The 21,921-nt window shown below is 54.1% G+C and overlaps 3 protein-coding genes across 7 annotated transcripts in view; 1 reads left to right on the top strand and 2 right to left on the bottom strand.

Moving 5' to 3' along the window:
- ORAI3 (ORAI calcium release-activated calcium modulator 3) lies at nucleotides 1-6,887 on the bottom strand. Of its 2 annotated transcripts, XM_050773546.1 has the most exons (3): nucleotides 6,645-6,695; nucleotides 5,699-5,927; nucleotides 1-1,771 (listed from the first exon to the last, which is right to left on the bottom strand). In XM_050773546.1, exons 2-3 carry the CDS (start codon nucleotides 5,924-5,926, stop codon nucleotides 1,112-1,114), a joined length of 888 nt encoding a protein of 295 aa, XP_050629503.1. In that variant the 5' UTR covers nucleotide 5,927; nucleotides 6,645-6,695; the 3' UTR covers nucleotides 1-1,111. The 2 variants fall into 2 exon arrangements, with proteins under 2 accessions (XP_050629503.1, XP_050629502.1); XM_050773545.1 differs by lacking the exon at nucleotides 5,699-5,927 and having other exon boundaries at nucleotides 6,645-6,887.
- LOC126944241 (zinc finger protein 688) overlaps nucleotides 1-21,921 on the top strand; it is a 437,324-nt gene that overhangs the window by 43,361 nt on the left and 372,042 nt on the right. The gene's annotated exons all lie outside the window — the stretch shown is intronic.
- Nucleotides 6,430-21,921, bottom strand: part of FBXL19 (F-box and leucine rich repeat protein 19) — a 26,523-nt gene continuing 11,031 nt past the window's right edge. For all 3 annotated transcript variants that reach the window (XM_050773482.1, XM_050773483.1, XM_050773481.1), the window contains exons 8-11: nucleotides 14,600-14,763; nucleotides 14,341-14,502; nucleotides 8,262-8,480; nucleotides 6,430-8,157 (exon numbers count right to left, since the gene is read on the bottom strand). In XM_050773482.1, coding sequence (XP_050629439.1) covers nucleotides 7,979-8,157; nucleotides 8,262-8,480; nucleotides 14,341-14,502; nucleotides 14,600-14,763 — 724 coding nt within the window. In that variant the 3' untranslated portion in view covers nucleotides 6,430-7,978. The remainder of the gene's footprint in view (nucleotides 8,158-8,261; nucleotides 8,481-14,340; nucleotides 14,503-14,599; nucleotides 14,764-21,921) is intronic.

Consider the following 21,921-nt stretch of genomic DNA (forward strand, 5'->3'; position numbering starts at 1 on the left):
TCTGTGAAACATGATTTATTATATAAAACAAGGTGCATCCAAATTCAGTGTCAGAAAAGCTTTGTATTCCAAGGGCTAAGGACTGGACCTTCTCCCTTAAAACCTCCTCACCTAACCCTTGCTAAGGACTCAGGCCCGGGGCAGAGGCTGTCAGTCTCTAAAGATCCCAGCCCTGGCCCGGAGGGGAGAACAAGTTTGGTGCATAGCGTGGTGCTAGGGCAGTGGGTCAGGCACCATCCCTCCTGCGAATGGCCATAGGTCACCACGGTGGGGGAAGGTGGGGAGCTCCAACCTCCAAAGATAGGTTCATTGTAGGAAAAGCTAGACCAATGCCTGGGGTAGAAACACCCAAATCCCTCTACAACAACTAAAGCAAGAATGTGGAACCCATCAAAATCTTCCCCCAAAATGCCAACCATAAAATAGATTCTACAGAAATAAAGCAAGGAATCCCAGCACTTTGGGAGGCCGAGGCAGGAGGTTCACTTGAGCCCAGGAGTTTGAGACCAGCCTGGGAACATGGCGAAACCCCGTCTCTACAAAAAATACAAAAAAATTAGTCGGCTGTGGCAGTGCACACCTGTAGTACCAGCTACTTACTACCTGGGAGGCTGTGGTGGGAGAATCTTTTGAGCCTGGAAGGTCGAGGCTACAGTGAGCTGTGACTATATCACCACACTCCAGCCTGGGCAACAGAGAGAGACTCTGTCTCAAAAAAAAAAAAAAAAAATTAAACCAAGGGTTGGCTGCCTTGTGATCTTCCCATCCTGTATAGGAATGGAAATGGTGGCTAAGGTCAGCACCAAAGGTCCCACAAGCTCTCCCTGCCTCCCCTATATCTACGGCATGATCCTTCAACTGAGGCCAGCCCAGGTGCAGAGTAGCTTGCAAAACCCAAGGGACAGACTGATGGGGAAAATCCCTGGGAATGTGGGAGCTGCCCCAAGGCCCAGCCCAGAGGACCCTGCAGGCAGGAATCTGACCTCTGCCTGAGAGTGGCCACTGCAAGTGGCTCCAGCCAGGGGATGGGGGGAATGAGGTCTATAGGCCCCTGAGGCCTCTTGCAGACTCGGGAGGGAGGCAGTGCTTGCAGCAGTGGCTAACACCAGCCTCACACAGCCTGCAGCTCCCCCTGCAGGCGATTCAGTTCCTCTAGTTCCTGCTTATAGCGGTCAGTCTTGTGTGCCACCAAGGAGCGGTAGAAATGCAGGGCAAAGGCCACAAACACGAGCCCCACGGGTACCATGATGGCTGTGGAGGCCATTGCTGCTTGCCAGCCTGGCCCATGGGACCCCCCAGCACCACAGGTTTGCCGGGGTGGGCAGGCTGGCTCAGCCTGGGATGGTGCTGTGGATGCAGAGGATGGTGGGAGATTGGAAGCTGGACTAGGGGAGGTAGCCACTGGTGCCAGAGTCCCGGGCACCCGGGATGTGGGCACCATGGGGGTCTGTGTGTCCAAGGGAGCCCCAATGGGCACAAACTTGACCCAACCAACCAGGACAACTTCAGCAAGGAAGAGAAAGGTGCCCAGGGCAGTGGAGAAGCCCCAGGCCAGCTCCACGTAGCGGTGCAGTCTCTGGTGTGGTGACTGGTGGACAGAGTTGAGGTTGTGGATGTTGCTCACAGCTTCAATGTGGGGCAGCAGACACGTGGAGACCATGAGTGCAAAGAGGTGCACAGCCACCAGCACGGTGGTGCAGGCACTGAAGGCCACCAGCAGGCCTGGCGGGTACTCGTGGTCGCTCTCCAGCTGCACCTCCACCATGGCCACCTGCAGGGACAAGAGGGGATGGACTGACTCCCCATAACCTCCTCAACTGTAGAGATTTTTTCCGCCTATTGGGATACATCACTGATACATATCCCTAGGACCTGGAACTGTGCCCGGCAGAAAGCAGAGACGTTCAGTCTCCATTGAGTAAACGAATGGACAGCTTTGCAAAGGCTGTTCTGTTCTGGTTTCTCCACCTGCCTATCAAGAGGGCTGGATGGCCGGGCGCGGTGGCTCATGCCTAGAATCCCAGCACTTTGGGAGGCCAAAGTGTGTGGATCACCTGAGGTCAGGAGTTTGAGACTAGCCTGGCCAACATGGCAAAACCCCGTCTCTACTAAAAGTACAAAAATTAGCTGGGCATCGTGGTACATGCCTGTAATCCCAGCTACTTGGGAGGCTGAAGCAGAACTGCTTGAACCCAGGAGGCAGAAGTTCGAGTGAGCCAAGATCATGCCACTGCACTCCAGCCTGGGTGACAGAGCAAGACTCTGTCTCAAAAAAAAAAAAAAAAAAAGAGGGCTGGATGACTTGCTTCTGACAGGGTTTTTTTTTTTTTTTTTTTTTTTTTTGAGACGGAGTCTCGCTCTGTCGCCCAGGCTGGAGTGCAGTGGCGCGATCTCGGCTCACTGCAAGCTCCGCCTCCCGGGTTCACGCCATTCTCCTGCCTCAGCCTCCCGAGTAGCTGGGACTACAGGCGCCCACAACCGCGCCCGGCTAATTTTTTGTATTTTTAGTAGAGACGGGGTTTCACCGTGGTCTCGATCTCCTGACCTTGTGATCCGCCCGCCTCGGCCTCCCAAAGTGCTGGGATTACAGGCATGAGCCACTGCGCCCGGCGCTTCTGACAGGTTTACTGCATAGGGATCAAACAGCAGATTCTGGAGCTGGGCTGCCTGGGCTCATTCTGTGCTCGAGCTGTGTAATCTTGAGCACGTCAGTTCTCTGTGTGCCTCAATTTCCTATCTGGAAATGGAGATTGATAACAGCACCTGCCTGCCTTGTAGGGTTGGTATAAACATTAAATGAAATATACATGAAATGGGCTGGGCGTGGTGGCTCACGCCTTTCATCCCAACACTTTGGGAGGCCGAGTCGGGTGGATCACCTGAGGTCAGGGGTTCAAGACCAGCCTGGCCAACATGGTGAAACCCTGTCTCTACTAAAAATACAAAAATTAGCTGGGCGTGGTGGTGTGCACCTGTAATCCCAGCTACTCAGGAACTTTGGAGGCTGAGGCAGGAGAATTGCTTGAAACCAGGAAGCAGAGGTTGCAGTGAGCTGAGATCACACCACTGCACTCCAGCCTGGGTGACAAAGTGGGACTCTGTCTCAAAAAAAAAGAAAAAAAGAAGGAAGAAAGGAAGGAAAGGAAGAAGGAAAGGAAGAGGAAAGGAACAGGCCAGGCACAGAGTAAGCACTATGTACGTGTTTGCTGTTCTTGCTATGGCGAGTGCTAAAGTCTGAGGACAGAGTACAAATCAGCACACTGTGGACCACTTCCAGCTTGCAGACGTGTTTTGCTTGGCTCACACAGTGTGTTTCTTAAAAAATGGAAGATGTTGCCAACTTGTAAAACCCAAGAGAGTTCTTATATCCCTATTTCCAGATCCCCTTGAAAACTTGGAAGAACTGGCCACACTTGGCCCGCGTTCCTGCACGGCAACTATCAGCTCAAATCAGTCATGGCTGCTCCCCTTGGAAAGGTAATGGGGTCTCTCTCTCTCTTTTTTTTTTTTTTTTTTTTTTTGTAGATGCCAGGTCTTGCTATGTTGCCCAGGCTGGCTGGACTTGAACTCTTGGGCTCAAGTGATCCTCCTGCCTTGGCCTCCCAAAGTGCTGGGATGAAAGGTGTGAGCCATCACCCTCGATGTCAGGGGGTCTCTTGCTTGCTAGTCCCTACCCAGCCAACTTGGCATCCATATTACTTGCCTGGCCCTTTGCAGACATTTAAGTTGATGACCCTATTCTAGGAATGTATAAATTTGGAGTCTGGAACCAGACTGCTTAGGCTCAAATCCTGCCACTTACTTGCTGTGGGACCTTGGCCAGGTGTCTTAACATCTCCGATCCTCAGTTTCCTCATCTGTAAAATGGCCAGAGTAGCAGTACCCACTTTGTAGGCTAACAGATGATGTACATAAAGGCACTGAGGGCAGTGCCTGGTGCTTAGTGACAGCTGGATACAATTTGTATAATGCTATTCTAACTTAGGCCACCTGAGTTCAGAATCCCACTCTCTCCCCATCCGTGGTTCTTGTAGGGTCCATTCGATTGCTCTGGGCCTGGGGAAAGAAGAAGGTAGGTGTAGAGGCTGGCGGGTAGGGGCAGGAAAGCAGGGCTGAGTATTTTGGGAAACTGGGCCATGGCAGGTGTCAGGAGGTGTTTTCCACAGACAGGGATCTGGGCCAGGCTTAGTCCTGGTTTCTCCCAGAGCCTGGTCCAGCCTCGGTCTCCCCTGCTAGGATTGCGGCCAGTCCTGCCCCCAGAACCTAAACCTCCAGCCCCTTACTCCTGCAGTGAAGGCTCAGGCCATTAAGCTGTCACCCCAGCAACCTGCACGTTCTGCTGTGGAGGGATTGTCTCCTTGGGAACAGGCTGGACCACGGGGTTGACCTCGCTCAGCTGAGGTGGCTGCTGCCTTCCCTCTGCAGGCTGTGTAGATGAAGGGGCACCAACGCCCTGTCCCCAGGTGATGCCCCCCATCAGGAAAGGTAAGCTGGTCTGTGGATTCTGGGAACCCACGTAGAAGACCACAGGCTTATGATGACCCTTAGGGTTAGAGTTTCCCTGTCATTGTTCAAATATGGAGGTTATGACACAGATGGGGCAGGGACTAGCCCAGATCCCCTAACTCCATGGTCCCCACCCCAACTGCCTCTGATATCCATCCCCACAGGAGTGCGTTCCCCAAAGTACCTCCTGCAGCTCACTTTCTTCTTTTTCCTGGGGTGATGGTGGGGAAACCCCAGACTAACAGAGCAGCAACCCTGGGTCCCAGTTCATTCACTCCTGCCCAGAGGCGAGACCTTTGCTTTCCACACCTGTCTAATTGGACTAGCAGGCTAGTCTGAGCCATCCTTGGTGAGTGGCCTGCTCTGGCATGCTTGGCTTACCCTGGGGCGGGTACTTGGCGGGCTACAGAGGGCGCACCCTCCATGATCTCACAGTTTCCCACTGGCTTGCAAGGGGGGTGGAGGCCTGTCCAGAGTCACATAGCTGGCCACAAGCAGCGAGGAGTCAGGACTGTGTCTGTTGATCCTCACCCTGGGACCTCCCTCCGTCCCACTTCCTGTGAGGCCACCGCTGGGACAGACCGTTAGCCGACACCGTCCTCCTGCACCTGTGGTTTATCAGCTTGAGAATCGCTTATCAGTTTCCTCATGGGCCTTCTCCCCAGCGTCTCCCTCCGGGGCATGATCTCTTGTCAGTTTTCCTGGTTGACACTAGCACCCCTTGGGCCCCCTGGAGAGTGGCCACTTTCCCTGGGATGGGCCCAACTTCAGCTGGGTGACCCTGCCACCCAGCTGATCCATCTCGAGCACCCCCGCCTGTTGATGCAGCCCCCACCCAGCTGACCTGCCTTTGAAGCTGGCACTGGGACTTAGGAACCACTTCTGCTAGGAACAGGCTCCGTCTGAACCACTCTGCCTTATCGTTGCAGTCAACCCCACTGGTGATTTGTTCACCCCACTCCCTCTATGACACCTTTAGGACCTTAGTGTCCTCCCGTGGCCCCATCTCCTGGGGGCCCCTGTACACACACATCCGTAAGAAGGGACTTGCTCAGTCCCTTGGGACCTTGTTCCTTCCCCCTTGACGAAAGCCCCCTCTGCCCTGTGTCCCTTGGGACCTGTTTGCCCCCCTCCCAACCTGTGCCCCCCACCTGCTCTGCCCCACCGTTTGTGCCCCCTCCCGGCCCCTCACCATGGCGAAGCCCGAGAGCAGGGCGGACGTGCGGCTGGAAGCTTTGAGCTTGGCCCGGCTGAGGTAGAGGCGGCGCCAGCTGAGCGCCCGCAGCGAGTGCTGACTGGCCCCCATGAGGTCCAGGTAGCCGCGGTGCACGAACTCCCGGTACGTGGCCGAGCCTGCAGGGCTCTCGCCCTCCGGGTTCAGCGGGGCCTGCTCGCACGCGTCCTCCTCGCCGCCCTTCATCCTGGGGGCGGCGGCACCAGGCGGTCACTACGGGGCGGAGGCGCCTCGGGGGCCCCAGCCGGGCCGGCCCAAGCCCAGGGGCGGCCCCATCCCCCGATAGGGCAAGGAGGATGCAGGCGGCGGGCGCCCAGGAAGAGGCGGCCCCAGCGGAGCAGGAAGAGAGGCGTCTGCGGGGAGCCCCAGGGGCCGGAGCGGGACAGCGGAGGCCGAAACAGGAACTGGGGCAGAGGCGGAGCCGGGCTGGCCACATGATGGGGTGGAGCCGGGGACCGAGTCCCCGTGGTCCCGGGCCCACAGAGATTCCCCGCGACCCCTACCCACCAAGAACATCATCCAAACGCCCGGACCCCACCGAGGTGCACGCCAGCCACAGCCACCTCCAAGGTACAGCTGGATACCCCAGGTATCCACACTTTCAAATCCCTCCCAAAATGAACCCAAGAGAGGTGAGGCCACTCATCTGTAGGTAGGGACCCTGCACACACACACACGAACTCCGCAGCCCCGGCTGGAAGATTTTGAATTTTATAGCAAACCGTATTGTACAGACCCGGGGCCCAGGGGCCCAGCCCGGCTGGGTCCCCCGCTTGCCCCTTGCCGGGCTGCCTCCTCCCTCCCTCAAGCGGCCCCATCCTCAAGCCTCTCGCGATCCCCAGGCCCCTCCCCTCCGGCCTTTGGTCCGCCCAGCCCTCCCCCCACCCGCGCACCTCCCTGTTACCTGAGGTATGTGGATACATCTCCCCTCCCCTACATGGTAAGCCCCGGCCCCCCGGAGGCCTGCGTGAAGGGGCGGGACCTGACCCGGCTCCTCCCCCGGGCTCCGAAGCCCCACCCCTCGCTGGAAGAAAGGGCGGGAAGGAGGGCCAGCAGAGTCTGTTACTAGGTTCCCATGGCAACTAAGAGGGGCCATTTCCAGCCTTAGCACTGGCATCGGGAGGTGTCCGTTGGCTGCTATTTCCATGGCAACCAGGAGTGGCAGTTCCCTGGGCAAATGGGATACAAGTTTCCGTGACGATGAAAGAGTGGGAAGAGCCAGGCTGGAGGAGTCCCATAGTTCCCATCCTTGGGCTTGCGCCCCCAGCCATAATGCAGGTCCGGCGGGTGCCGCCGCTCAATACAGTAAAACAAGAACGAGCCTGGGGGTGGCGCAGTCCCAAATGGGCACCCACCGGCCCGGTCTCAGGTCTCAGTCCAAGCTGGTCCAGTCCCCCTCACACTCCGGCTCCCCCAGGTCCGAGGTTCCCCCGGTTCAAGTAACACTTCAGTACAGATGAATGTTCAAGTATTGTGCGGAGAGGCGGGCAGGGGTTGGGGCGCCCCTCGCCACTCCCCTGGGCCGCGAGCTGAAGAGCGGCTGCCCGCGGCCCCCACTCCTTACAATAGCTGCCGTTTTCAGTGACGTTCAAGGAGTCAGGGTCGGGGGAAGGAACTGAAGCCTGGGGAGGGGGGAAGCAGAGAGGTGACCCCCAAGGGGGTATTGCTGTCCCCACACCTGCTCTCATCCCCACCTCCAGCTCAGCCCCGGCTTGCCCCTGGCTCCCCTACCTCTGACACATGGATACCCAATTGCTCCTCCGGTTTTCCTTTTGTGGCCCCCCCCACCCCCCAATCGAAGTAACTGGTCTTTGTTCCCTGAACCCTTGGTGGTCTGCTGTCTGCCCCGCCCCCCGCCCCTTCCACCTCCCCCAGCCCCTGGCTCCCATATCCTCTGTGTGTCCTTTCCCCATTCTCCCCCCCAACACTTGAACCATAACCCCCCTCCCACCGTCCCTTCGGCTCAGCACCCTCCAGTACCTCTGACCCACTCCCCCCAGGGGATGGACAATGAAGCAGGTAGCAGGGGGAGGACATGGGAAGGAGAAACCCCCAGAGATATCAGTGCAGGGGGGAAAGAAGGGGATGGCTGGCTTGAGTCCCTGGGTGGGAATCCCAAGTCACTGACACTCAGGAATCCCGGGGTGGTGAGGTGGGAACCTGGCCTCCCAGCAGGGGTGAAATGAAGCCGGAGGTCCAGGCTCCTGTCGAGTCCGGGGGAGGGTGGGGGGCGCCCAACTAGCTGTCCTTGAGAAGCAGCTTCTCCTCAGGGCAGCGGAAGGGGCCAGGGGGCCCGGCGGCTGCCAGCCGGGCACAAGCTTCGGGTGAGAGCTGGCGGCAAGAGCGCAGGTCTAGGCGGCGTAGACGAGGGCAGCGGCGGAACAGCGGGAGGCAGTGGTCCGTTAGGCGGTGGCAACCTGGGGATGGGGCAGTGGCAGCTGAGACCAGGCAGGTGAGCAAGGGGTTGGCACTGGCCGTGGGGACCCACAGGCTGGCAGGACGGATGGGGGACTGTGCTTACCAGCAAGATTGAGGTGCACCAGGGTCTCCCGGAGTGGGGACGTGGGGGCCGTGAGGAGATGAACACTGGGGTCCCCGACGTGGGCGCAGTGGCTCAGGTCCAGGGCGCTCAGCTGGGGTGCGTGGCGCAGCAGGAGCCGCAGGGAGGCATCTGTCAGCTCCAGACCTGCCAGGCGCAGTTCTGCCACCCCCTGCAGCCGACCACGGCTCTCTGTTTGCCCTGGGCAGCCAGATGAGAGGTCAGCACTCCTGGCCACTCCCATCCCTGCGCCCAGGTATCCAGACCGTCTCTCCTCCACCTGTTTCCCACGTGAGTGAGTGACCTGTTGCACTCTGCGGCTTGCTCTTCTCAAAAACACCCTCATGACCTGACCTCATCTGTCCACTCCTCACATCACCTCATCGGAGGCCTTCCATGATTATTGTATTTGAGACTACAATATTCTGCCAGGCGTGGTGGCTCACGCCTGTAATCCCAGCACTTTGGGAGGCCGAAGCGGGCGGATCACAAGGTCAGGACTTCAAGGCCAGCCTGGCCAACATGGTGAAACCCCGTCTCTACTAAAAATACAAAAATTAGCCGGGCATGGTGGCAGGTGCCTGTAATCCCAGCTACTCAGGAGGCTGAGGCAGGAGAATCACTTGAACCCAGGAGGTGGAGGTTGCAGTGAGCCAAGATTGTGCCACTGCACCCCAGCCTGGGCAACAGAGCGAGACTCCATCTCTAAATAAATAAATAAATAAATAAATGAGTCTGGGGACCTCCTCTCCTCTCTCTTGCTAGCTGTCTTGCCATGTGACATGCAGACTCCTTCACATTCCATCAAGAGTAAAAGCTACCTGAGGCCTCCCCAGAAGTTGAGCAGATGCAGGCACCACACTTCCTGTACAGCAGAACCCTGAGCCAATTCAACCTCTTTTCTTTATAAATTACCCAGCCTCAGGTATTTCTTTATAGCAATGCAAAAACTAATGTAATTCCCCACACTCCCACCACTTCCTTGCATCAATTTTTCCTCTTTTCTCACCATTTGACATATTATATGCATTTTTCTGACATATATACGTTTTCCTTTTCTTTTTTACCCCCCGAGACAGAGTCTTGCTCTGGTGTGCCATGGTGTGATCTTGGGTCACTGCAACCTCCGCCTCCCGGGTTCAAGCAATTCTCGTGCCTCAGCCTCCCGAGTAGCTGGGATTACAGGCGCACACCACCATGCCTGGCTAATTTTTGTATTTTTAGTACAGACAGGGTTTCACCACATTGGCCAGGCTAGTCTCGAACTCCTGACCTTGTGATCCACCCACCTCAGCCTCCCAAAGTTCTGGGATTACACACATGAGCCACTGCGCCCGGCCATATATACATTTTTCTTATTAATCTTTCTCTCCTGCCACAAGACTGTCAGTACTACCAAGGCAGGAATTTTTGTCTGCTGTTTATTGCTGTAGTCCCAGCAACTGAGACACAGTAGGTGTTCAATTTATTTTCGTTCATTCATTCATCAGACACATGACATCCCTGATGGGCCTACCATCCAGGCCCTTCTCCCACTTCCCTCCCCTCCATGGTCAGTAAGTCCCCATTAGGAGCCTCTCTTTTCTCCCTGGTCACCACTCGGGGTCAACACAACTGGTGCCTGAACTCCTGGCCCAGCCTCCTCACCTGCTCCACTTCTCTGCTCTTCTTTCTGGCATCCAGAAAGCTGATCTCAAATACAAATGGGACAGCATCCCTTCTCTAAAACTCTCTGAGGGTGCCTCAAAGAGGTCTAGCCTCCTTGGTAGAACATCCCAGTTCCTGTAAGGTCTCAGCTGCTAACTCCTCTCCCTTACCCCTGAACACCTGGGCCACATTCCACAAGTGGCCCTGCCTGAGACACTCTGCCTGCCCCATGTCCCTCTGTCCCTGGTTTTCAGGTCTGAGCTCACAGGCTCCCTGCTCCCCAATCTGCAGGATCCAAGTGTTCACACCCCTCATCTTGGCATCCAAAGAATATAGTCTACATTTATTTTATGCCAATGGCTCTCAAACTAGAGAGGCTTCAAAGTCACCTGGAAGGGCTGGTTAAAAGGGATTGCTGGTCCCAGCTGGGCGCGGTGGCTCACGCCTGTAATCCCAGCACTTTGGGAGGCTGAGGCAGGCGGATCATCAGGTCAGGAGTTCGAGACCAGCCTGGCCAACATGGTGAAACCCCGTCTCTACTAAAAATACAAAAAAATTAGTTGGGCGTGGTGGTGCATGCCTGTAATCCCAGCTACTCAGGAGGCTGAGACAGGAGAATCACCTGAACCCGGGAGGCAGAGGTTGTAGTGAGCCGAGATTGCACCACTATACTCTAGCCTGGGTGACAGATCAAGACTCCATCTCAAAAAAAAAAAAAAAGGGATTGTTTGTCCCATCCCCAGAGTTTAGGCAGGTCTACAGGTTCATTTGTTTTTGAGACAGGGTCTTGCTCTGTCGCCCAGGCTGGAGTGCAGTGGTACAATCACAGCTTACTGCAGCCTCAACCTCTCTATAACTCACTGTAGCCTTGATCCTCCCACCTTGGCCTCCCAAAGTGCTGGGATTACAGGCCTGAGCCACTGCGCCTGACCAGAGTTTACTTTTTTTTTTTTTTTTGAGATGGAGTCTCACTCTGTAGCCCAGGCTGGAGTACAGTGGTGCAATCTCGGCTCACTGCAACTTCCACCTCCCAGGTTCAAGCAATCTCCTGCCTCAGCCTCCCAAGTAGTTGGGATTAAAAGAATGTGCCACCATGCCCGGCTAATTTTTCTATTTTTTTTAGTAGAGACGGGGTTTCACCATGTTGGCCAGGCTGGTCTTGAACTCCTGACCTCAAGTGATCTGCCCACCTCGGCCTCCCAAAGTGCTGGGATTACAGGTGTGAGCCACCACGCCTGGCCCAGGGTTTACTTTTTTTTTTTTTTTTAACAAGTTCTCCAGTGTTGTGGATGCTGCTGGTCCCCAGACCATACTTTAAGAACCACAGCCTTGGGAGACAAGATCTCTGATCATCATTCCTGTTTACGGCCAGGAAACCCAGGCCCGGTGATGCTGAATCTGAACTCTTACCACAATGTTGTCTGCCTCCCAGGCACCAGCCTATCCCTAAGATAAACTATTAATAGATCAGATGGCACGAACCATGAGGCTGCCCTCCAAACGTGTTTTATGGAGTCTACAGAATGCTAAAAATGTCCTTAATGACTAACACTACAAAAAGGACATTTTTATAAATAAATTTATATACTGAGCTTTTCCTTGAAGAATCGTAAGATCTGGCCTCACTAGGCACTCCTTCCCACCAGATGATGACTGTGGGGAGCTGGGCGGCTAGGTGCCACTCCTAACGTCCTGCACCAATGCATCACTTCTGTTACCTCCCAGGTCAACTCAATGGACACTTGACTTTGCAAGTCCTAAATTGTAACCCCTCCTCCTGTCTCTGAGAAGCCAAGGGCCTGGAAAGGGGATACCTTTACAGATGCCCTCAACCTTGGGCCATAGCTAAAGGCCCAAGGAGGAAAGGCCCATAGAGGAAAGCAGAGGAAAGAGAAGTCACTTCTGGCTTGGGCAGGAAGGAGTGGGCATCAGTCAGGATTTCACTGAGGTTGTGGCATTTAAGCTGGGCAAGAGTTGGAAGGTGTATGGCACTGTTCACAATAGTAAAAGCCATGGAATCAATCTCAATGCTCATCAATGATAGAACGAATAAAGAAAATGTGGTACATATACACCATGGAATACTATGCAGCCATAAAAAAGAACGAGATCATGTCCTTTACAGGAACATGGATGGAGTTGGAGGCCATTATCCTTGGCAAACTAATGCAGGAACAGAAATTTCATGTTCTCACTTAAAGGTGGGAGCTAAATGATGAGAACACATGGACACATCCATGGGAATAACACACCCTGGAGCCTTTTGGAGGGAGGAGGGAGAGGATCAGGAGAAATAATTAATGGTAAATAGACTTAATACCTGGGTGACAAAATAATCGGTACAACAAACCCCCAAGACACAAGTTTACCCATGTAACAAACCTGCACATATACCCCTGAACTTAAAAGTTAAGTTTACCCATATAACAAACCTGCACATATACCCCTGAACTTAAAAGTTAAGAAAATAATAAAAAAACTGGAAAAAAAAAAAAAAAAAAGGCCCACCTTCGTGAGCTCCTGATAAAGGGCTGAACTGATCTGAATTCCAGCAGGAGGAAATGGACCAGCCAGCACCTTCCCACCTCCCAGGGTGCACCATTCCCAATGCCCACCTCACCCCCTACCCATAGCTCTCCAACTCAGTCCGGTTCCAGTAAGAGTGGACAATGGCTGAGTGCTCTTGCCTGACTGGGTGACCTGCAGCAATCAATCCCTCTGGGCCTCCAGTGCCTCATCTAGAATGTGGAAAGAATCCTAGTTGCTTCTCTATTCTCCTCTTCCAGGGCTGCTGTGGAGGAGGTGGGGTGGGAGGAAGGGAACTATGAAAGAGAGGGGTGAAAGAACTCCAAAAGAAAAGATTCTTCTGGCTGGGCGTGGTGGCTCACGCCTATAATCCAACACTTTGGAAGGCAGAGGTAGGCAGATCACTTGAGACAAGGAGTTCGAGACCAGCCTGGGCAACACGATAAAACCCTGTTTCCATAAGAATTATAAAAAAATTAGCAGCCGGGCGCGGTGGCTCATGCCTGTAATCCCAGCACTTTGGGAGGCCGAGGCGGGCGGATCACAAGGTCAGGAGATCGAGACCATCCTGGCTAACACGGTGAAACCCCGTCTCTACTAAAAATGCAAAAATGAGCCGGGCGAGGCGGCGGGCGCCTGTAGTCCCAGCTACTCGGGAGGCTGAGGCAGGAGAATGGCGTGAACCCGGGAGGCGGAGCTTGCAGTGAGCCGAGATCACGCCATTGCACTCCAGCCTGGGCGACAGAGCGAGACTCCGTCTCAAAAAAAAAAAAAAAAAATTAGCCAGGTTTAGGGGGCCAGGTGCAGTGGCTCACACCTGTAATCCCAGCACTTTGGGAGGCCGAGACGGGCAGATCACGAGATCAGGAGATCGAGACCATCCTGGCTAACATGGTGAAACCCCGTCTTTACTAAACAAAATACAAAAAATTATCCAGGCGTGGTAGTGGAGGCAGGAGAATGGTGTGAACCCGGGAGGCGGAGGTTGCAGTGAGCCGAGATTGCACCACTGCACTCCAGCCTGGGTGACAGAGCGAGACTCTTTCAAAAAAAAAAAAAATTAGCCAGTCGTGGTGACACACGCCTGTAGGCCCAGCTACTTAGGAGGCTGAGGTAGGGAGGATCATTTGAACCCAGGAGGCATAAATTGCAGTGAGCTGAGATCTCACCACTGCACTCCAGCCTGGGTGACAGAGCCAGATGGTCTCAAAAAATACAAACACAAACAAACAAACAAAAGGATTATCTTATTTCAGGGGCCTGCAAATCTCCTTTTGAAAATCTTTCCTCAAACTAGACTTCTCCAATCCTGATTGCCTGCTCATTCAAGTTATTCATTCAACAGCTATCTGCAAAGCAGCCACTGAGAAAGTGCTGGGGCACCAGCCAGTGCTTGCCCTCAGGGAGCCGCAGACCCTGGCAGGAGGGCACAGATGTGCATCAAGGCACTCCACAATTGCCCAGTATTATGCTGGTGGGCTGCTCTCAAAGCTGAGAGGGACTCTGAGCTCAGTGTGGGGTGGGATCAGGGAGCGCTTCTTGGAGGAGTGGCATTTATACCCAGGCCTAAAGGATGATGAGATTTAAGTAGATGAAGAGAGATGGCCTCTGCTTCCAGCATCCCCCTCTGCCAATATGGGCCTCCTGCCCCACCAAACTGTTGGGTCTCATGCTCCCTGGGAAAACCCTGTCCCTTTCAAGGCTCAAAGTACACAGCAGGTGGGTGAATGAATGAATAATGCCCAACCAGGGCCTTCCTATTCAAACTCATGTGTTCTTTCCTTTCTTCAAATACTTTACCATCCAGCATGAGTCAGAAGAGACCTGAGAGGCCTCCTACCCTACCCTTGCCCAGCCCATTCTCCAGAAAAGCAAACAGAGGCTGCACCTGGTTTGGTGTCTGGTGGAGGCAGCAGCAGCTCCCGGAGCTGGGAGTCTTTAACATCCTCGATCCAGCGAAGGTCCAGGAGCCGCAGGGCTGGCAGTGGGGCTGAGCCCAGGGCAGAGACGGAGAGCCAGGAGCAGCCAGAGAGCACCAGCTCCTGCAGGCCTGCGGGGAGAGGGGGGGGTCAGGAAGCAGGTGCTGTGAGGACTCCATCCCAGGCCTGTCCCCGTCACCACCCTGTCCTCCACACCACACACCCTACCTTGTAGTCGGTTCAGAAGCCACATGAGCTGCTTCTTGGAGACACCTGTCCAGCTGAGGTCCAGGGCACGGGGCTGGCGGCGAACCACACCACTAAGCATGGGCGGGGTCAGTGACTTCCGCCGGCTCAGGTCCATTCGAGGCCACAGACGCTTGTCATAGCACCTAGTGGCCACAGGGGGGAGACAGAGACCTCAGCCCTCAGTTCTCAGCAGCCCACAGTTCCCAGGCTCCCCAGCTCCAGCTCCAAGGGTGTACCTCAGCTCTCTTCTGGCCACACAGACAACAGGGTGGCAAGAAGCACCTGGCCTCAGCCAAGAGCACTGGGACTGGAACCCAACTCCATCACTAACTGGAAATGAGACCCTGGGCAAGTCTGCTCCTCTCCCTGAGCCTCAGAAGCCTCGTTTATGATCAAAGGCAATAGCCCCCAACTCTGCCTGGCCACAGGGCAGCTGTCAGGTCACACGGGCTCATTCCAGCTGTGGGCCTCCCAGCATAGAAAGCATGCTGCCCAACACATACACAAATGCCACACATGCTGCCTGATGTCATGCCAAGGGGACTGGTGTTATCCAGTCGTCTCCACCCTTGGGCTTCTCGATTCCTAACTGAGTTCCAGAGCTCTTGGGTCCTTGCCTTCTTTACTCATCTCTGCCTCTGATCCACACCTGCCCCATCCTGACAGCCAGCTGCCCGCAGCTGGACTTACAGCCCTAATATCTTCCCATTACATTACTGTGTTCCTCCAACTAGAATGTAAATTCCACAAGGGCAGATTTGCCTTTTCCACTTTTTGAAAAAAAATTTTTTTGAGTCAGGGTCTCACTCTGTCACCCAGGCTGGACACTATCGTGGCTCACTGCAGCCTCAACCTACTGGGCTCAAGCAATCCTCCCACTTCAGCCTCCTGAGTAGCTGGGACCACAGGCACATGTCACTACGCCTGGCTAATTTTTAAACAATTTTTTTGCAAACACAGGGTCTCACTATGTTGCCCAGGCTCGTCTTGAACTCCTGGCCTCAAGTGATCCTCCTGCCTTGGCCTCCCAAAACACTGAGATTACAAGCATGAGCTACTGCACCCAGCTGTGCATTTGTAATGAATGAATCAAGCTAGTAATTACTTAAAAGCTTCCACTTCACACTCTCCCCCACCTCATCTACAGCATTTCATTTATTCTCTGATTATGGAAGGCCTTTTAGGTCCCAAATATTGAAGCTACTGAATGAGGCCTGAACAACATTAAACAGGTTTCCTAACCCCAGCACTCCACAGGCCTTGACAGACTATCTAACATGCAGTGGGCTGGGTGCAGTGGCTCACACCTGTAATCCCAGCACTTTGGGAGACCAAGGTGGGTGGATCACGAGGACAGGAGTTCGAAAACAGCCTGGCCAAAATAGTGAAACCCCATCTCTACTAAAAGTACAAAAAATTAGCTGGGCGTTGTGGCAGGCGCCTGTAATCCTAGCTACTCAGGAGGCTGAGGCAGGAGAATCACTTGAACCCAGGAGGTGGAGGTTGCAGCGAGCCGAGATCGCGTCACTGCACTCCAGCCTAGGTGACAGTGCGAGACTCCATCTCAAAAATAACAAAAAACAAACAAAAACATGCAGTAAACTGGAGAAGGGCTTCTCAAACTTACTTCCCCAGGAACCCTTCCCAACCTCTCCCAAGATAATCTAATAACACTGTAGTACACCGAAGTTCCTTTGGACTCAGTTTGAGAACTCTCTTCTCGTTCAGTAGTTCTCAAAGGCATGTCTGGAAATGCCTCTGAGACTCAATGGACTATGTCAGAAGCAGGCTCAGGAAGCTTTTTTTTTTTTTTTCCCCTTGAGACAGCATCTTGCTTAGTCTCCCAGGCTGGGGTGCAATGCTGCAATCATAGCTCACTGCAACCTCAAACTCCTGGGCTTAAGCCATCCTCCCACCTCAGCCTCCTGAGCAGCTGGGACCACAGGCACATGCCACCACACTTTTTTTTTTTTGAGATGGAGTTTCGCTCTTGTTGCCCAGGCTAGAGTGTAATAGTATGATCTTGGCTCACTGCAACCACCGCCTCCCGATTTCAAGCGATTCTCCTGCCTCAGCCTCCAGAGTAGCTGGGATTACAGGCATGCACCACTGCGCCTGGCTAATTTTTTGTATTTATAGTAGAGATGGGGTTTCTCCATGTTGGGCAGGCTGGTCTCGAACTCCTGCCCTCAGGTGATCTGCCCACCTCGGCCTCCCAAAGTGCTAGGATTACAGGCGAGAGCCACTGCGCCTGGCCTATTTTTTATTTTTACTAGCGACAAGGTTGCCCAGGCTGGTCTTGAACTCCTGAGCTCAGGCGATCCTCCCCTTGGCCTCCCAAGGGAAGCTGTCTCTTGCTTCCCTCCCTGCCCTCATGACTCTGAAAGGCTTTTCCTTGCAGAAGCCCTGGGCTGGGGTGGTGATTCCCAAGCTCCAGTATTTGCTGTTCACTTATCTGCATAACATGATTTATCTTTGAATCATCTCCTCTTTGCACTTAAAACCAGTATTCTTTCCCATAAATAGGTTAATCTTAAAAATAAACACAAGGCCGGGCGCGGTGGCTCAAGCCTGTAATCCCAGCACTTTGGGAGGCCGAGACGGGCGGATCACAAGGTCAGGAGATCGAGACCATCCTCGCTAACACGGTGAAACCCCGTCTCTACTAAAAAATGCAAAAAAAAACTAGCCGGGCGGGTTGGCGGGCGCCTGTAGTCCCAGCTACTCGGGAGGCTGAGGTAGGAGAATGGCGTAAACCTGGGAGGCGGAGCTTGCAGTGAGCTGAGATCCGGCCACTGCACCCCAGCCTGGGCGACAGAGCGAGACTCCGTCTCAAAAAAAATAAAATAAAATAAAATAAACACAAAAGGCTGGGCTTGGTGGCTCACGCCTGTAATCCCAGCACTTTGGGAGGCTGAGACAGGTGGATCAAAAGGTCAGGAGCTCGAGACCATCCTGGCTAACACAGTGAAACCCCATCTCTACTAAAAATACAAAAACAAAATTAGCCGGGCATGATGGTGGGCGCCTGTAGTTCCAGCTACTTGGGAAGCTGAGGCAGGAGAATGGCGTGAACCTGGGAGGCGGAGCTTGCAAGTGAACCGAGACTGCGCCACTGCACTCCAGCCTAGGTGACAGAGCGAGACTCCGTCTCAAAAATTAAATAAAATAAATAAATAAAATAAAATAAACACAAAAAAACCAGACCAGAGTTATTAAATCCTAGCCAGGTGTTGCCGTTGCTTTAGGCTACTACCTGAAGACTACTTTTGTTAAACAGGGAGGTAAGTATCAGAGAAGTGTTAGAAAAAGCACCCAATGGAGAAGACTTCCTTTCCAAAACTCACAGACGGATTAAGCCATACTTTTGTGTCACTGAAAAATGCCAGGCCTACTCCAGAGGCCCAGTGTGTCGTTTTATTATTTTTTTGAGACAAGGTCTCACTCTGTCGCCCAGGCTAGAGTGCAGTGGTGCAATCATAGCTCACTGCAGCCTCAAACTCCTGGACTTAAGTGATTCCCCTGCCAGCCAGGGGCGGTGGCTCAAGCCTGTAATCCCAGCACTTTGGGAGGCCGAGACGGGCGGATCACGAGGTCAGGAGATCGAGACCATCCTGGCTAACATGGTGAAACCCCGTCTCCACTAAAAAAATATAAAAAACTAGCCGGGCAAGGTGGCGGGCACCTGTAGTCCCAGCTACTCGGGAGGCTGAACCAGGAGAATGGCGTGAACCCAGGAGGCGGAGCTTGCAGTGAGCTGAGATCTGGCCACTGTACTCCAGCCTGGGCAACAGAGCGAGATTCCGTCTCAAAAAAGAAGAAGAAAAAAAAAAAGTGATCCCCCTGCCTCAGCCTCCCATGTAGCTGGGACCACAGGTATGCTTAGCTAATTTTTTCTTTTTAAATAGAGATGGGGTTCTCACTATATTGCCCAAGCTGGTCTTGAACCCCTGGGCTCAAGCAATTCTCCCGCCTCAGCCTCCCAAAGTGCTGGGATTACAGGCGTGAGCCACCGGGCCCAGCCCTGGTGTGACGTTTTAGAGAGGGCTGAGAGCACAGACACCAAGGCTTTAGTCCAAACACCTTCACCCCTCTGCCACCCGCTCTCCTGTTCCCTCCTACCCTCACCCTGCTTTTCTGGCATTCCAGCCTCTCCCTCTCCTGATTCCTTCCTCTCAACTAATAAACACCTACAAATCTCTCCAATTCAAAACGTGAAAAGGAAAAAAACCAACTGACGCCCGACCCAGCTTCTGCCCCTAGGTCCTGCCCCTTTGCTCTTTCAGTGAGCAAGAAAATCGGTGACATCTGCCACATCCAAAACCTCTCTCTGCCCACTGTGACCCCGCCACAACTGTCACCACTTCCTTGAAGCCACTTCCCTTCCACAGTCCACAGCTGAAAGGAAGCCCCTTTCCCTGGGGGCACCCACAGGCCCCCAACTGTGTTTCTGTATCATACTGCACAAGGGCCAGGCCACACACTTACTTGCCCACCTACAGACACAGTGCTGTCTAATGCCAACACGTTGTGGCACATGCTGTGCCTCTGCCAGAAATGCCAACCCAGAGCCTTCGTGGCTCGGCTCCAGTGCCTCCTCTTCCAGGAAGTCTCCCACACCCTTCCTTGGCTAGAGCTCATCAGTCCCCCTGCTCTTGTACAACCAGGACACTAGGGTTAAACCTCAGAGGGGCAACCAAGGGTCACTGAGGGCTGAGTGTCTGGCTTCCACTGGGCACGGAGGCAAAGATGACAGGTTCCTGCCATACAGTCAGAGAGACATGGACAGTCCACAGTAACTGAGGCGACAGGTGGCATGGTAAAGAGTCACCTCAAGGACTGGGTGGGGGAGCCTCCTGGGGGGACAATGCCTGACCTGAGACTCCAAAGAAAGCAGCAGTTACTTCAGCAAGGGGAGGGGGAGGAGGGTATGTGTTCCAGATGGGGAAGAACCTGCGTCCAGGCCCACGAGAGACAAAACGGAGAGCTCTGGAAACCCCAGGCCACAGGAGCTCATCATCATAACCAGAGTCATGCTGATCACAGTGACTTCAGCACTACTAACCAGCCATTATCCAGGGTTCACTGTGTGCCAGGCACTGTCCCATGCATTAAGCACTGAACCTCATGCCAGCCCTAGGAGGTCAACATTACCATTATCATCTCCTTTCTACAGTAAAGAAAATAAGGCAGGCGGGCGCGATGGCTCACGCCTGTTAATCCCAGCACTTTGGGAGGCCAAGGTGGGCGGATCACGAGGTAAGGAGTTCAAGACCAGCCTGGTCAACATAGTGAAACCCGGTCTCTACTAAAAATACAAAAATTAGCTGGGTGTGGTGGCACGCGCCTGTAGTCCCAGCTACTTGGCAGGCTGAGGCAGGAGAATCACTTGAACCAGGGAGGCGGAGGTTGCAGTGAGCTGAGACCACAGCATCCCACTCCAGCCTGGGTGTCAGACTCCGCCTCAAAAAAAAAAAAAAAAAAAAAAGCCAGGTGCGGTGGCTCACGCTTGTAATCCCAGCACTTTTGGAGGCCGAAGCAGGTGGATCATGAGGTCAGGAGATCGAGACCATCCTGGCTAACACGGTTAAACCCCATCTCTACTAAAAAAAAAATACAAAAAATTAGCCAGGCATGATGGCAGGCACCTGTAGTCCCAGCTACTCGGGAGGCTGAGGCAGGATAACAGCGTGAACCCGGGAGGCGGAGCTTGCAGTGAGCTGAGATCGCGCCACTGCACTCCAGCCTGGGAGACAAAGCTAGACTCCATTTCAAAAAAAAAAAAAAAAATTAGGCCCAGAGAGGTTGAGAAACATATTCAAGGCACCACGACTACCATGTGGTAGGTAGCGGAGGGAGGGTTCCACCTAGCCAGGCTGGGTGGAAAGCCTGAATTCTGAGGAGAGAAGAGGCACGGGTGGAGCTGCAAAGGAGGGATGGGGCAGGGTGTCATGTCAAGGAGGGCTGGAATGCCAGGCCACAGACTGTCATGGTCACTGAGCCCAGAGCTGAGGATGTGAGCTGTGAGGATCTAAATCCCAACTCTGCCACCTCCAGGCTTTGGGGGGCCTCAGGCAAGTCACTCGCCCTGTGTGGGCTTCCATTTCCCAAACTGTACAGTGGGGTGAAGAACAGCGCTTCCTTCAGAGGTTGCTGCGACAAGGAAGGGACACAGTTCAGGGCAGTGGTTGGTGCAGTCAGTAGGCCCAGTTCATGTCCATATGTCCAACAGGACTGCGATGGTGGGCGTCTGTTGTGAGGGTGACAGGGAGCCACAGGTGGGTTCTAAGCTGGAGAATGACACTGAGACAAGAGGCAGGGAAAGCTCTAAGAGCCAAGGTGTGCCATCATCCCAGAGACATGTGGCTTGACACCAAAGTCCCCTAACCCATTCACTTCCTCCCGGACTCCAGCCACCCCGCAATGAGTCCTTTCCTACTAGGCTGACCTGCAAACCCTCAATTCCAATCTTAACCCTCCCTCTTGCAGAAGCCCCGGGGAACAAAGAGTTGGACCAGCCCTTACTGCCCCCTGAGGGCTCACAGCCCCTAGGGCTCCAAGCACTGCCAGTTCCGCCCTCTTGGAGGTCACTGAGCCCCAGTGCCACCACTGTTCTCCAATCTGTCCACCTCCAGGCCCTACCCGACCATGATCACCTTGGGTTCTAGTCCCTTCCTCGCTGTCCTCTCTCTATCCATGTCCTCAAAAGCCCCAACCCTCTTCCTTGCAACTCAACAAACCCTGCATGTCTCCCCTGCCACCCTCTCTCCACTCTTCACTCTTAAGGGATCACTTCACTTTCCAGTTCCAAGAGAAGATGGAAGCCACCAGACAAGAAAGCCTCAGCCTCCTGCTCTCCCCTACACATGCCTCTCCAGCGCCACCCTCTGTACATCTCTCCACCCTGCATCCTGGTTTCCTCTCCTCCACTCATTCAGCGAAGATGATCTCACTGCCCACTGTCCGCCAGGTGCCGTTAGACACCAGGGACACAGCAGGAACAAACAAATCAAGTCCCTTCCTGGGAGCTGATGCCCTCGACTCCATTCATTCTGGCTTTGGACCCCCCTCCACCCCCAGAGCACAGCTAAGGACCCAAGGCCTCCTGGTAGCAAAATACAACCACCACTTCCTGGTCCTTGATCTCCCACGGCCTGTGGCCAGCATCCACCTCTGCTCACCACATTCCCTCCTGCTTCACTCTCTACTCAGGGGCACACCTCTGGCCGTGGGCTCCTCCAATTCTCTGGCTAGGCTCTTACTCTAACTCACAAGTACTGATGTATGATCTTTTGCCCTCT

Source organism: Macaca thibetana, chromosome 20 (genome assembly GCF_024542745.1).
Source record: "Macaca thibetana thibetana isolate TM-01 chromosome 20, ASM2454274v1, whole genome shotgun sequence".
NCBI classification, from domain to species: domain Eukaryota; kingdom Metazoa; phylum Chordata; class Mammalia; order Primates; family Cercopithecidae; genus Macaca; species Macaca thibetana.